This window comes from Tachysurus vachellii, chromosome 24 (genome assembly GCF_030014155.1).
Source record: "Tachysurus vachellii isolate PV-2020 chromosome 24, HZAU_Pvac_v1, whole genome shotgun sequence".
In the NCBI taxonomy this organism is placed as follows: Eukaryota; Metazoa; Chordata; class Actinopteri; order Siluriformes; family Bagridae; genus Tachysurus; species Tachysurus vachellii.
Window position 1 is genome coordinate 9,120,216 of NC_083483.1, and position 15,879 is coordinate 9,136,094.

Genomic DNA, 15,879 nt, shown 5'->3' on the forward strand with positions numbered 1-15,879 from the left:
CTGTAAAGATGCAAAAGCAGCCGAGATCATTAGAATTCTATGCAATCAGTATAATATATCTGTGTACTTTATATCTAGTACACATTCAGTAAACTAGAACTGTGTGCTGTCAGCGTACTTCAGCTGTATTCAGTGTATACTGGAACTATACTGTAGGCTCTCTCTGTACTATATGAACTATATGTACTCCGTTCAACACTTATATGTAATCTGTACTACAGCTTGATACTAGAAGGTATGGACACAGTACTAGACTATTTGTACTCAGTCCACTGGAACAACGTGCACGCTGTAGTAGAAATTCAGTACTAGATTCAGTACTAGAGCTCAGTACAAGAAGTGTATGCTCTCAGGTGTGCATACACTATGCACTCAATATGTATATGGACTCCATGTATATTGATTTGGTACTAGATCTGTAATAGAACTGAGTGTTGTAATGCACGTGGATTGATTAAAAACAATCTGAAGCTCTGTCCTTACATTCAGAGACACCTTATTCTGGCCTGGAAGATATAGTGTGTATAAAGCGGCAATGAAAACCTTTGGGAATATTTATAAAAATGTCCGGTGGAAAACACCGAAATGAAGCGAATGTAAAGAAGTCTGATAATAATCAAAACACTATGAACTACAGTAACCTTACAGCCTTTATGCTGTTGCAATGAATGTATTTTCAAATGCAGAAATAGAGCTTGTCCTTACTTATGGGTTTGCAAGTGTGTGCATGTGTGTTGATGGTATTTTTCCCTATTTAGGAAACCAAAAGTAATCTTTAAATGAAACAATTTTTGACAACCACTGAAGGCCTGAGTGATGCAGATTGAGTCAATAGAGTGTAAAATCTGTGCCCTGTAAACTGTTTCATAGGGTTTATCATTTTAAGATGTAATAATGTTTACAGAATCATTTTGCAGCACTTTCTATTATTTTTACGTATAAAGCTTATTATGTGCTTTATACGGAGCTTATTATGTGCTCTTTGAGTCACTCTCTTTCTCACACACACACACACACACACACAGACACACACACACACACAGACACAAACACGCAGCAACACACTCACGCTTTGTTTGTATGTCTCTGTGCAGCTGTCTGGCCTCAGGTTAAATCCCGTACACAAAGTACACCATCATTCGTCCTAATTTAGACATTGTCGTATATCCAATTAGGCAAATATGGCCTGTGTGCAATAAGCCAGGCTCTCGGTGTTGATGAAAACTTCTCCTTTCCTCTGATGTCAGCTCAGATTTACTGTCTCACTACGGTTTAGGATTCGGAGTATCTGGGTGCAGTCCAGGATACACAGAGGCATCTTCTTTTTAGGCTTCGCTCCAAGGTCAACACCCAAAGGATGATCAGTCATTTAATTACAACTGATTGTTTTGCAGCTATTTTGTTGTGTGTGTCAGGCTCAGAAGAGATCTGGAGATGATTTTATTACACTCTTGTTGGATATACAAGCTAGAGCATAACTGTAGGTTAAATGGCTTGCTGTGTGTGTGTGTGTGTGTGTGTGTCTGTGTGTGTGTGTCTGATTGCGTGTGTTCAGTTTCTCACAGAGAATTTTGGCTGATAAGACGAGAAGGTCTCTGAAAGGCCGTATTGAGGTATCGACCTTTGTCTATCATGTGATCGTGCCTTTTTAATGAAATATTGATTAGCTGAATGTCATTATGCTAGAAAATGGGAGCCACGACGCCTAATAAAAGGCCGAGGATGCTTGTGTATCGCCGACTGTATCGTCATAGTACAATCACTTAGTCAAAAACGATCACAGTTTCACTTTATCATCTGAAACACATTCATTTAGAGTTGTATTCATTTTAATTTGATTAATTTGTGTGTGTATAAATAAACAAGACCATAAGCACAGGTTCACATTTGCCGATCATCCCTTTTCCTTACATTTTTTTTTATTAATCATTTCGTTCATAAAATCCCTAACACCGTCCTGATTTATCACGCCGATGTTACAATGTGAAAGAAAGAGCCACTGCAAGGAAAGGCATGTGCTAAGACAAGAGCGGATATTTGTTTTGTTTAGTTCAGGTCTGCAGGTCTGCGACGCCACGTCCATCTGTACGTTTGATAGCTTCAATGTCTGATAAAGTCACTGTGACTTGATTAGTTCAGCAGCCAAAGGGTTTACAAGTCCATGACCCCTACCTGGAGAAACAAATGAATCTGTAGCGTGGTTTAAGGCAAGTCCTAAGGAAGCGAGTCTTTGGGGATTCATAGCAGAACTTAAAAAGAGTCCCACATATAGTAAGCTATATGATCGGGTGAAAAATAGATTAAAAATAGATTGAAAATCATTTATCTGTATAACATTTGGCCTATTATTTTCTTTTTTTTTTTTAAATTAAGTCTATATTAGAAGTAGGTCTATTCTTTCACATCTGGTTCAGAATAAAAATAAATAAATAAAAAACAGCGGTACACGTTTTTACCGCACACACTGTGTGTATACACAAACCTTTCTTTTCTACATTTATTTAGCACAGTACATCATGTTCAATACTAGTCAAGTACTTTTAAAGCTATGAAAGAAGCAGCTTTTATCAGAAGGGCAGCAGCAGAATAATGGCAGTCACTCGAGACGTCTTTGTGAAGTAAAAAGTAGCCTTGTGGTAAATCCTCTGTAAGCGCAAGCAGATAAAAGAGAGAACAGTAAAGCTGAGTTTAGAATTTGGTGTCATTCAGGTTATTGATGATTACTGATTCAGCAGGAGAAGTCAAGTGTGCAATGTACAGATTTAAAGACTTTATTCACCTTCTGCAATAGCTGCACTCCTAGATGTACTGTTTATTCAGTAAACACCAGCCACACAGCTGAACAATAGCAGTGCATGAACGTCTCCTCCTTAATATCTTAAATCTGTCATCTTCCTGTTTACATTCACAATAAGCTGTCGTTCAAGTCGAAACAACCAGTTCTATGCAGTTGTAATTAGAGGAGTTTTTGCTTTAATTTTTATTATTGAAAACAGTGGTTCTTGAAGGGGGGTTGAGGCACCGCCTCCATGAACCGCCTTCATATGATTGATTGATTGATTGATTGATTGATTAGTTTTGATTTTATTCAAAATTTGATTTTGATTTTGTACATTAGTTGAAATTATAACCTTCCATTATCCATAAGTGATTATATATATATATATATATATATATATATATATATATATATATATATATATATATATATATATATATATATATATATATATATATATATATATATATTTTGAGTAGTTATAGTACGAGGTATGTTTTGGGGTGTCCATTTGATTTTTCAAGTCACACTTCCCATTGGTGGTTGGGCCTCCTGGTGGTCCGCAGGCAGGATCCTGCACTCTCATTGCCATGGCCCGGGTTCAATTCCCACTCAGGGAGCTAACCCAGCCACCGAAGGGTTAAAGCTCAGTGCCAGTCGCAAGCCCGGATGAAATGGGAGAGTTGCAACAGGAACAGTATCTGGTGTAAAACCTGCACCAGATCTAATATGCGGACCATGTGGTCCGCTGTAGCGACCCTGAACTAGGAGCAGCCGAAATGAAGAACATGAATGTGGACGTTCAGTTCTATAAGAATTAGTAGTTTTATCTAATTATCTATTTTTTAGATAGATAGATGAGTGAGTGAGTCAATTTGTCAATGTCAGTTTTATTTCTATAGCACAACTACACACAACACCAGTTGACCAGTGTGCTTTACATAAATGCAAAAAGAAAAAAACAAGAAAATATCAATAATAGATAAAAAAAAAACATGGAAAACACAAACACACAATACAGTACAATATATTTCATCCTGGACCATATGCTGATTCAAAAAGGTTCAAAATGTTTTTAACCTAACTTTAAAAACCGATATGGAAGGAGAGAATCTAATGCTGACAGGCAACGCATTCCACAGTCTAGGAGCAGCTATCGGAAAGGCACGGTCACTCCTACTTTTCAGCTTTGTGAGCGAGAGAGTCCGTCCGTCCGTCTGTCCATGCGTGAGGCGCTCCAAGAGGAGTGTCCGAGTGTTTACACGAGTCAAACCGCTCCTTGTGCGATAGCAGTGCATGAACGTCTCTTTAACTCTTTGACTGGTTATTGGAATCAAAACAGTTGAATCATGAATAAAACATGAATAATACACAAATAAAATACACTAGGGCTCAAATTAATAAACAGAATATTATTAATATTATTGTACATAGAATAATGTCCTTTTTTTGGTAAACAATGAGCACAATATTTGAATAGTTGGACAATCAGGGTGGGACCATTGAGTTTATTTTAAGTAAGTTCATGCAAAAAAAAAGCTTGAGAACCTCTGATTTAATGGATACACAATATATTCAGCTCAGTTTTATATGTACGGACATCGTCACAAAGCATGCATATAGAAATAAATTTGCGAATTTATCCATAAAAAGCAAGATAATTGACCTAGAGACAACATTAAGAGAAAACCTGAGAGGTACCAGACCCTGAGAGGTACCCTATAATGTTTACACATATATTTCATAAGATTCCTCTTCAAAATTTTAAACACTGCAATTTAGATGGAAGCATAAGGATGTTTGGTTCTATTGGAACAGTTCTGAGTCTCATCTCCAGCAGAGACACTTCCAATAGTCCCCGATTGCGACAACCTTGGGTCTGTTAGCATGGCGTGACGGAAACATATGCGTGTGGATCAGGTGGCACCGGTGCTTAGTAACCAAGCTTGCTGCCTCTCTCCTTTCTTGAGTCCATTGTGAGGACTCATTCAAGCCTTCTGTCTAGCAACACAAACGTGTATATGACAACAGGATACTAGGACAACAAATCATCTACAGTGAAAGACTCTGTCATGACTCTGGTGTTCTTGATAACTTACTGAGTGATCAGCAACAAGAGTTTCTATTGAATTCTTATAGTGGTGAAAGAGATCGTTAACAGAATGACACAGAATGTCGATAATTGAATTTCTGGTATCGCTGTTATTACCAGGCTCTTCTCTCTCTCTCTCTCTCTCTCTCTCTCTCTCTTTCTCTTTCTCTCTCTCTCTTTCTGAAGCTTCTCCTCAGAGAAACGCAACTTTGTGAAGTTTGTCCCATATTGAAAAGTGTAACGTTCTGACTGTTAAAATACTGACAATAAAGACTCCTTCCAAAATGCTAACCGCATCTCGTCTCAAATACAATATAACATTAAACACATTTTTTATTTCCGTTTATGTGTCATCCCTGTGCTGAGCTGTTATCTAAAATTCATCAATCAACACTGTCTGAATTCACCAGCTTATTGTATTTAATTAATCTTGGGGAGGCTTTTCTGACAGGGTTTAATGCAGTGCAGTTGACATCTTGACAGCTCATATTGTATACCTTGTTCATTTTTGCATGGCAAGAACATCCAAATTATTTACGCACGCCTGTCTCTCGTCCACGTTTGATAAATACGAGGCTGTCCAAATCCAGACCCGTGTACACAAACTTCCATTTACAGTGCGTACTGACTAACGGACAATGCACCAAGCATCACTTTCCCACCATTTGTTGCCATTTTACCCACGATGCTCTTTTGTAAAGCTGACCTCATAACAGCTCTGTGTGCTGAAATCCTGCTCTAGCTGTTCTAGAACTCAAGAGACAGTAATCCAACATCTGATCTGAACAATTATTTCTCCAGCGGACCGTTTACGAAACAGTTATTCTTACTGATACTGATTACGGAACATCAGACTCAGTTTTTATGGTAAACAAGCTCAGGAGTTTGCAGTTTACGGTTTATTTGGAAACAGGTGTACCGTTTTCATTAACTGTGCAGCATTACAGTTTTTTTTTATTACAAGCCCACACCCAAGCCAAGTTGGCACCTGTCAGCAGTACAAAAACAAGCTGTAAAGTTTGGGGCGTGTGCAACAGTCAGAAAGCACACGGTTTTGTGTGTGTGTGTGTGTGTGTGTGTGTGTGTGTGTGTACATGTAAGGTTTGATTAGTTTCTGAAGACACCTCTAATTTATTAAACTTCAGAGATGGGGGGACTCGAGTCATATGACTGGAGTCATATGACTTGACTCGAGTCAGACTTAAGAGTCAGACTTAAGTCAGACTTAAGTCGCAAATTTGAGACTTGAGACTTGCTTGACAAATATTAAATAAAAAAGACTCGACTTGACTTTGACTTGACCTTCATGACTTGAGACTTACTTGTGACTTGCACATGTGTGACTTACTCCCACCTCTGTTAAACTTACTTCACAATATCCCCATTTTCTCCCTTAGATATTAGATATCAAATAGATATTAGTCTATCTACCTAAACAAGCTGAAATCTGGCGAGTTGGACTGTGACGTCTGGACTGAGTTGCACTGGAAGATTCTCTGTACATGTTAAAATACACCGATCAGTCACACCATTTAAACCATTGATGGGTGAAGTAAACGATACAGTCAAATTGATTACCTTGTTACAGTGGCACCTGTCAAGGCAATTAAACAGTCAGTTCTCAAGGTTGACGTGTTGGAAGCAGGATTAATGGGCATGCGTAAGGATCTTAGCGGCTTTGACAAGTGCCAGATCGCGATGGCTAGACGACTGGGTCAAAATGTCTCCAAAATGGTAGATATTGTTTAGTTTCCGCAATATGCAATGTGCTAGTACCAAACAAAAGTGCTCCATAAAGAACAACCAGTGAACCAGCGAGAAGGTCATGGGCATCCGAGGCTCATTGATGCGTTGTGAGCAAAAGCCTGTATGGTCTGATCTCACAGAAGAGTTACTGTAGCCGGAACTGGTGAAAATTAATGCTGGCTATTATGTCATAACACACAGGGTATCAGAGATTATTGTGTATGTGGGGCTGCGTAGCTGCAGACAGGGAAAGTGTCCATGTTGACGTCACCCTGCCGGGTGCCAAAAGCATCTACAATGGGAACTTGAGCATTAGAACTGGACGATTCAGAATGGAAGAAGGTGGCAAGGTCTGATAAATCATGGTTTCTTTTACATCATGTGGATGACCAGGTGCATGTGCATCATACCCCTTACTAGATGGCACCAGGATGCACTATGGGATGAAGGCAAGCCAGTGGAGGCAGTGTGATACTCTGGACAATGATCTGCTGGAATGGAACCTTGTACCCTGACATCTATGGATGTTATTTTGACAAGTTCTACCTACCTACCTGCTGCAGACCAGGTACACCCCTTCACGGCAACAGTATTTCTTAATGGCACTGGCTTCTTTCAGGAGGGTAATGCTTCCTCTCACATTGAAAAAAAAATGTTCAGGAACATTTTGAGGAACATGACAGAGTTCAAGGTGTTGCCTCCAAATTCCCCAGATCTCAATCCAATCAGGCATGTGTGGGATGTGCTGGACAGACATGTCTGATCCATGGCTGCTTTACCTCTTAACATACAGTACTTAAAGGATCTGCTGGTAAAATCTTGGTGCCAGATACCACAGAACACCTTCAGAGGTCTTGTGGAGTCTATAACGTGATGAGTCAGAGCTGTGGCAGCACAAGGAGGATCTACACAAACCACACCTTAGCAAACTATAGAAACACATCACGTGCTAGAGTGTGCGTCAGTGTGAGCGAATACAGCTGAAGGATATTTACACTAAAAAGATATATGAACATAAATAAATCTACCTATGCTTTTATTTGTGCCTCGTGTTAAATGTTAGTTAAATTGTAGTTGTACAGTTAAATGCTGTTCTTGAATAATCCCTGATTATTCAAGAACAGTGAATGCACTGACTCCTGAACCTTTCTTGTCTGTTAGTGTTTTAAAATGGTCATTGTGTGTAATGCTAACAGACCTTCACACACCTCATACATTATACTAAGTAAGCAAATCGAATGTATTATATCAATATTTGCATAGCCAACTGACAGAACTATTAGTAGAGGTTATTTGCATATCATCTATTTGACAGTTATTATGAGATGTTTTTATGCCAGTTCCTGTAAGATGCTGTATTTGAGACACCACTACAGACGCTTGAGCCCGGTATTACGAGAACACGGCAACAAAGCAGTTTATTTTATTTGGAACCTGCACTTTAAATGCATTTCTCCTTCACCACACGTTTTACACATTTGGCTTGTAAATTTAGTTTAAGGCGTTTCTGCAACTCCAACAGATCCTTGTGCCGGGCTTAAACTTTCCTATCTTCTGTTTTGGAAACCAGTTTACAGCGACAATATCAGCATGTTGTATGTTTTGTGTTTGCCTCGTGTGCTTACACATAACACAACATGCATGAAAAAGCTTTTATTTATTTGTCACATGAACGTCACAGCACAGTGAAACGATTGAAGTCGGTGTCAGAGCACACGGTCAGCCATGATACAGTGACCCATGAGCAGAGAGTGTTAATGGCCCAGCGGTGGCAGCACTGAGGCTTGAACCCCAAACATCTGATCAACAAACCACGGCCCGTATTCATAAAAATTCTCATTGTTTCTAGTGACAAAATTCTAAGAAAATTCTAGGCATTTCACCTTAAAAGTAAAGAGATCTTAGTAAAGATAAAACTAGGATTTCTATGTCGGAAATGTTCACATTTAGATCACATTTGAACATACAGATGTTAGCGCATCTGTAATACGATCACTCACGAACGTAATCACAATATAGCCTCAAATATCTTAACATAGAGACAAAGAAAAGGCTTATTATAGGCCAGATAAAAGCGCTACATCATTTTTTTATTAGATAACCAATCACAGTTTTCAAAAGAATGTGTCATACCTACAGTAGTAACAGGGTTAAGCCCCGCCTCCACACTAAGATAAAATCGTTTGTATTTTCTTTGCGCCTGAGATTAAGCTAAGATTTTAAGTTTCTTTACATTTTTAAGCTAAATTAAGAGCTCAGTGAGACGATTCTTAGAATCTTTATGAATACGGGCCTAGAGCCTTAACTGTTTAAGCCAAACAGTTAAATACGACTAACAAATTTCTGACTTAGATGTGAGATCATAGTCACGGTTGTAGTATAATAAAATACACATTCTAGTAAACATTTCCACGTTTTTCACATCTCGCTTATTTCTCTTTTATGTCTATAATTGAAGTAGAAGTAGTTGAAGCTTCAAATATCAGTATTGGTGCGTAAAGCGGGAGACAGCGAGTGTAGCCATGACTCATATATTTATTTCATGTTGTCATTGTTTAGTAATAGGGAATTTATTATTTATTATTCCATGCATAATATAAAAATATTTAGATTTAGCCAGTCTTGACAAATTTGTTGCTTTTCGCAAGGAGCCGGCAGTTGTTTTGTTTTAAAGTTCTCTCACAGCTTAGGTTTCGGACCTCGTTTCTCCCTTTTTCCTTTTGTAGAACACTCGCAGTCGTGAGCTACAACATCTCTGCTCACCGGTCACGTGAAATAAAGAGGAAATCGTGCTGCTTTGTTCTCTCTAATGGTGGCTGCATTGTCACTGCTTTTGGAACCGACCTACTTGTAGAACATCTCTATGATATCTGATATTCATGGGTTTGTTGACAAGCCAAACAGGAGCCTTGGAGTTTTTTTTTCTTTGAATATTTAGAATCTGCTGTTGTGATTTAAAAAAAAAAAGCAAATACTATCTTTTTTATTGAGAAAAATCATCTGGAGAATGTTATCAGATTTTGGAGATAATGCTTCGTCTTCCAGCTCCAGTCCTGCTCATCCGTAGTTAATGAGTAGCCTGTATGTTGGCACTTGATGTTAGGAAGCTAATTACCCAGTAATTATGCACTAATTGCACACGTTTATTTGATTAGGTGAAGTCCATGTTTCCCATGATTGTGGATTGGCTCTGACCAGATACCAAGACCCCTAGAGTAGTTTATTAAACTTCATTGCAAAAACAAAATGTAATTGTAATTTGTTCATTCTTCCTAATTCAGGAATTATAGCAAACTAGACGGAGAGAGAGAGAGAGAGAGAGAGAGAGAGAAAGAGAAAGAGAGAGAGCTGGTGGAGTGGGGTGGTGTTGAGAAATGTTCGTCTGTTGGAGAGTGTATGATCACAATGTACCACAGGCTCATCTGTGCATCCTTATGTAAGAGCTTTCTGCTGCGCGCAAGTTATTTGGTGAAATAACGGGTTTCCATAGAAATAGCAGCACCGTGATACAGCTCTCGGAAAGCAGTGAGAGCGCGTGCGTGTGTGTGTGTGTGTGTGTACGTGCGTCTACACTGACTCTAACAGTCAGTGGCATGCTTTATGACTGGAAGCAATGATAAGGCATGTCATATCTGCTATATAGGGAGCATACTCTATATTTTGCATGTATGCTGTACAGTCTGTTCATGTGAACCTGCAGTGTGTGTATCATTCTGCTCCACTATTTAAATGTAGATCATAAATGCTTTGAACTCTAAGTAAGGACAGACAGACAGACAGACAGAGGGGACAGACAGACAGACAGAGGGACAGACAGAGGGGACAGACAGACAGACAGAGGGGACAGAGGGATAGATAGATAGATAGATAGATAGATAGATAGATAGATAGATAGATAGATAGATAGATAGATAGATAGATAGATAGATAGATAGCAAGTGTGCTAACTTGGCATAGGCTGCATAGTATAGGTCAAAATACAGACAGGTAAGTCAACAAAGAATAAAATCTATAATTTTATAGATGATAAAGACGACAGGGTTTACAGAGAAAAACTAATCACCGTACAGAAGAACACAACTGGGTAGCAAATTAATGACAGGACATGGTTCAGAGCTTTAAACAGAAAAAAAAAATACGTATGTTAGAACAAACAGAAGCACAATGAGAATAAGACTGATCAATTCTAGCAGCCTAACAAAAAACATGAATGATCTTTTATTTAACATTGTACAGTACAGTAAGCAGGAACTGCAATGCGATTGGTCGGGCAATTTATATATATAGTTGCTGATTATTTATAATGAATGGAATGAGAGGTGATTGGATCAAACAGACTTTTTTTTTTTTTACTCATTATTGTTAAGTGTGGTTTTACAATGTGAAAGCACATAACACTAAGACGTCATGTTTTGCTCCATGCTGCGGAAGCTTCTCTTAATAAGTATTGATTGAAGATTGTAAGCTATAGAGGGGGTGGGACACATGGTCAATACATGGCCACCAATCCAGCCAGTATCTCAACACCATCTTGAATCAAAATTCAGCATAGTTACAAAGCTACTTGACTCCTGGACACAGAAAACGCCCGTGTGTACGCACACACAAAACCTCGCCCGAGTAGAGCCTTCCGGAATCGAACATCTCAACATCTGAAGACCTGCTGTGGTGGGGACCAGAGAGCAGAAAGTTCACAGCTGAAAGGAGAAAAGGTCAAGCAGGTGGAGTGCTTTAGATCGACTCCCACCTCAGCTTTTGTAATCATCAGCATGCAGCCCTGCTTATCCAAATCTGGGAACGGCTTTGAGATCACGTTGCAGTTTAACTTAAGTATTGGCGCACTTGTCATTTATACACCAGGCCAGAAATGTAACCCGGATACAGTACTGTTTTAGATGGGATGATTTTGTAAGGGATTAGGGATCGTGAGAAGGGATAAGAAGCTGGACATTTGCCTGTTATGTAATATTGCTGGATAGCATCTATAATGATTGAGTCCAAAATGATATTGCAAATGCAATGCATGCTAATTTCTTTATTCTATTAAAGGTTATAAGACGTAAGTATAAGTTAATCATGATTATAAGTAGGATACAGGGTTAGAATGGTGTGTAAGATACCTATGCATGGATCACGGTTACTTATATGTCGCACTTCAGACAAGATCATTTTTAAATGATAAAACTTGTTGTTTAAATCTCAGATAATAACTGGCTTCTGTGGCAGACAACAGAAAAGAGCTTTTAAGCTCAAGCAAGAGCATAAAACCTCTTTTCTTAATAGATATATTAGAATTTTTACCATGTTGATTAATAAGACATTAGGTAATGCTGGTGAGTCTGTGCCCAGCATCAGGCGTTAGATAATGTTGGTGAGTCTGTGCCCAGCATCAGACGTTAGATAATGTTGGTGAGTCTGTGCCCAGCATCAGACGTTAGGTAATGTTGGTGAGTCTGTGCCCAGCATCAGAAAATAGGCAATGCTGGTGAGTCTGTGCCCAGCATCAGACGTTAGATAATGTTGGTGAGTCTGTGCCCAGCATCAGATGTTAGGTAATGTTGGTGAGTCTGTGCCCAGCATCAGAAAAAGGGCAATGCTGGTGAGTCTGTGCCCAGCATCAGACGTTAGATAATGTTGGTGAGTTTGTGCCCAGCATCAGACGTTAGGTAATGTTGGTGAGTCTTTGCCCAACATCAGACGTTAGGTAATGCTGGTGAGTCTGTGCCCAGCATCAGACGTTAGGTAATGCTGGTGAGTCTGTGCCCAGCATTAGAAAATAGGCAATGTTGGTGAGTCTGTGCCCAGCATCAGACAATACGCAATGTTGGTGAGTCTGTGCCCAGCATCAGACAATACGCAATGTTGGTGAGTCTGTGCCCAATGTAAGGGCACAGCGTGAATGTAAGGAGTGGATATAGGGGTTACTGTAGCCTTCATGTCAGTTCACACCACCCTGGTAATCCTCCTCTGACCTTGTTTCTGCCAACACTACTTCCACTCACTGGATTTTTTTTTTGGTTGTTTTTGCAACCAAACTTTGTTGTCCATGACAATCCCAGGAGCTCTGCAGTTTCGGAAATACTCCAGTGCCATTTAACACCAGCAACCATGCCACACGCAAAGTCACTGAGATTCCATCTTTACTCATGCTGATCATTTGGTGTAAAGCAACCACATGATTGGCTGATTGGACCAGCGCATAAATATGCAGCTGTTATGGTGTACCTAATAAAGTAGCCTAATAAAGTGTACATTACCTGAAGGTGTGTCTACTGCTTTTTATAGAAGGATTCATCTCCCCAGCTATGTGAATGCACAGTCCATAAAGAATTACTGACAAGATGAATTCAGATGAGAATAAAATTAAAGCGAGTAATAATTAATCCAGTTGGAATATGGCTGAAAATTAAAGCCGCTCTCATTTTCTTTCCCCTCGTAACGCCTTTAAAAGTATTATTTAACTTTATACACACACACACACACACACACACACACAAAAAAACATTTAATTTACAGTTTTATAGAGACATATAATATAATGGATACTTCATCAATGACACTTTATTGTTTTAGCTTAACTGGCAGTAATATTGAGACCAAAATCCGTTTCACATTCCACCTCTTCATTAGACAGATTTTTTTTTTTAAAAAGAAACCATTTTCCCCTTCAAGTCATAAGCAATAACGTTTGTAAGGAAATCAGCACCAGCAGTCTCAGCTCTGCTGAATAGGGTGTGTTGTAGTCGGTTACGAGTTGCTAAGGAACATGAGCTCCCACTTAACCTCTATTTTCTCCCCGACAGCTGCGGCTCTCATGCTTGCTAATGCATTCATTTCATCCTGTTCTGACCGCAGCGATCGTCCTCAAAAAGACACACCATAATTACACACCCGAGCACTCCTGCATCGACTCACACCTCACTCGTTCACCACTTCCGAGTCAGCCGTAGACAAGCGCCCTTTTACATGGGCTCCAATAGTTGAATCAACACCCACTGATCGCACATATTCAGTACAAAAGATATGAACTCTCAGACAAACAGATGTCTGTGTAATGTTTAAACAGAACATCTGCGCTCACATGCTGCCGGTCAAGAGACAAAAGAGGATCCACGTTTATTGACCTGACAGCCTGTCGTCTGGGGACAGGGTCACGTTATCAGCGGTGACCAGGAAGTACTATCATAGCAACCAAACGGTTACAGATCCCATAACAGGAGAGCCTGCAGAAACCCAGTGGAGCGCAGCGATAATGTCAACAAGACACCATGATGAATCAGAAGGAAAGAGCAGAGATGCAGATTCTGTTCTAATACAAGGACAGAATGTGAGAAATGGAAAAAAAAGCGCCCACTGGTGCGGTTTGTACTCTTACTTCAAAAGCTGATGAAAATGAATAGCTTTCTCTTACACTCGAGCGCTTTTCAAATTGAAGGATGTTTACAAAAATGAATATTGAAAGCTGTTCCTTTTTCTGAATATAAAAGCCTGTTTTTGTGGAATCTATATTGAGATTTTATGATTTTAGTAAACCTGGCATGACAGATGCCTTCCATCTAGAGAGACTATGATAAAAAGTCATACCGACAGATTAGAATACAAATACAAGCCCACAGTGTTTTCCAGTTATATTATTGCCTTTCTCTTGTACTCATTTGCGCGCCTGCTTTTTCTATAAAACTGCCAAAGCAATTTGTCACATTGACACGTTCCATGTTAAAAGAATGCATGTTTATCAGAATAAATGTAAAGGTAAATCACTTTGGGATCCTGTAGAGTATATCTAATGTGGCAAAGTGAAGGCAGTGTGCCTTTCAAGCTCATTTAAAGGGACATTTATATTATTTGTGTATCAGATAGCAAAAATGTGCCTGTCCCTCTTTTTATTTGAAAGTGTATGCAAAATCTGATATCTACATGCAGTAAAACTCACTCTCTCATCTTTCATTGTTTCTCTCATTGTTGCTTTGTCAGATTCCCTAGGTGGCCCGTTCCCTCCATCCACTCACCGATGCCACCAAAAGCCAAAGCGCTGTTCGCCCCTACAGCCGTGTATGGGCATTTCAGTCAGCCCGCTGCTCTTCCACCCCAGTGCCAAGGGCTCACAGATCGTCATGGACGTGGCTCAGAGGACGGTCAAAAGACAGGCCAGCTTTTGCAACGCTATCACCTTCAGCAACAGACCAATCGCCCTGTACGAACAGGTCCGCCTCAAGGTGAGAACTCAGGAAAAACTTGTTAGCTCAGTTAAACCTGTGTGCAGTCGCTATGACCCCATCAAGCCAAACAAAGCGTACCAAAACTTTAACTATTAAACTCGTTGACAATAGAGAGATAACACCAGCGTGCACCACAACAGACGTTGAGCAGAAGAGGTGATCATGAGGTCTCAATACAGCTCTGAGAAGAGTGTTAAACATATTCTGACTTGCAAATATTAAATGGTGATATAATAGACATACTGTATATAGGATCTACAGTACCTTTATGTTATATCTTATGTCTAGCTCTATGTTGTAGGCAAACACTATGTTTATGCTTGTCCTGAGTACCCTAGGAAATAAAATAGAATAGAATGGAATAGAAATTGCACTGCTCCTGTTGGTGTTATAAGTAACAGCAAGAATAAAGTACAATTAAATAAATAAAAAAATGGCAAACCAAATTTACATAAAAGTACAGTGGTTTGGCGTATAAATACACCCCTGAGGTACACCGCAATATCGAAGAGTCCTTGCATATTCTCTGTATATCAGCAAAAAGAAACTTTAATCTAGATCACACAAATGAGTTATTTATCAGAATAAATAAAACGATAACCATGCTTTTACCCTCTGTGGTTCATGTCTTACCAGCATATAGTGAGTCTACATCTACAACTACATTCGTGCAGGCCAAGCGAATTTCTTCCTCACAAAGGTTCAGATAATTAACTAACATGCCTGCATGGTGAAAATGGCTAATTATGTGTCGCTACAAATACAACAGATCAAAGTGTTTCTTTTTTTTTTTCATATTTTTCATAGGTCACTTTTGACTAGTGCCACAGAGTCTGGACAGATAAGACACAGGAAGAATAAACACATCATATTTTGTCTATACGCTTGTAAACATCAGAGTTCTTCGTTAGCTTAAAAAAAATAAACTCATCAGATGCGAGTGAGTAAATAAGATGACGAGTCGATGAAAGGCTGTGTTTGTTCGTACACTGGCAGTGTTTATTTAAGTATTCAATTCAGGGTCTTTCAGGGTCTGCATCCAA

General features: G+C 39.3%; 1 protein-coding gene across 2 annotated transcripts in view; it reads left to right on the forward strand.

The window, feature by feature from the left end:
* Positions 1-15,879, forward strand: part of neurl1aa (neuralized E3 ubiquitin protein ligase 1Aa) — an 88,280-nt gene that overhangs the window by 37,248 nt on the left and 35,153 nt on the right. For both annotated transcript variants that reach the window (XM_060860353.1, XM_060860354.1), the window contains exon 2: positions 14,592-14,833. In XM_060860353.1, the coding sequence (XP_060716336.1) occupies positions 14,592-14,833 (242 nt within the window). The remainder of the gene's footprint in view (positions 1-14,591; positions 14,834-15,879) is intronic.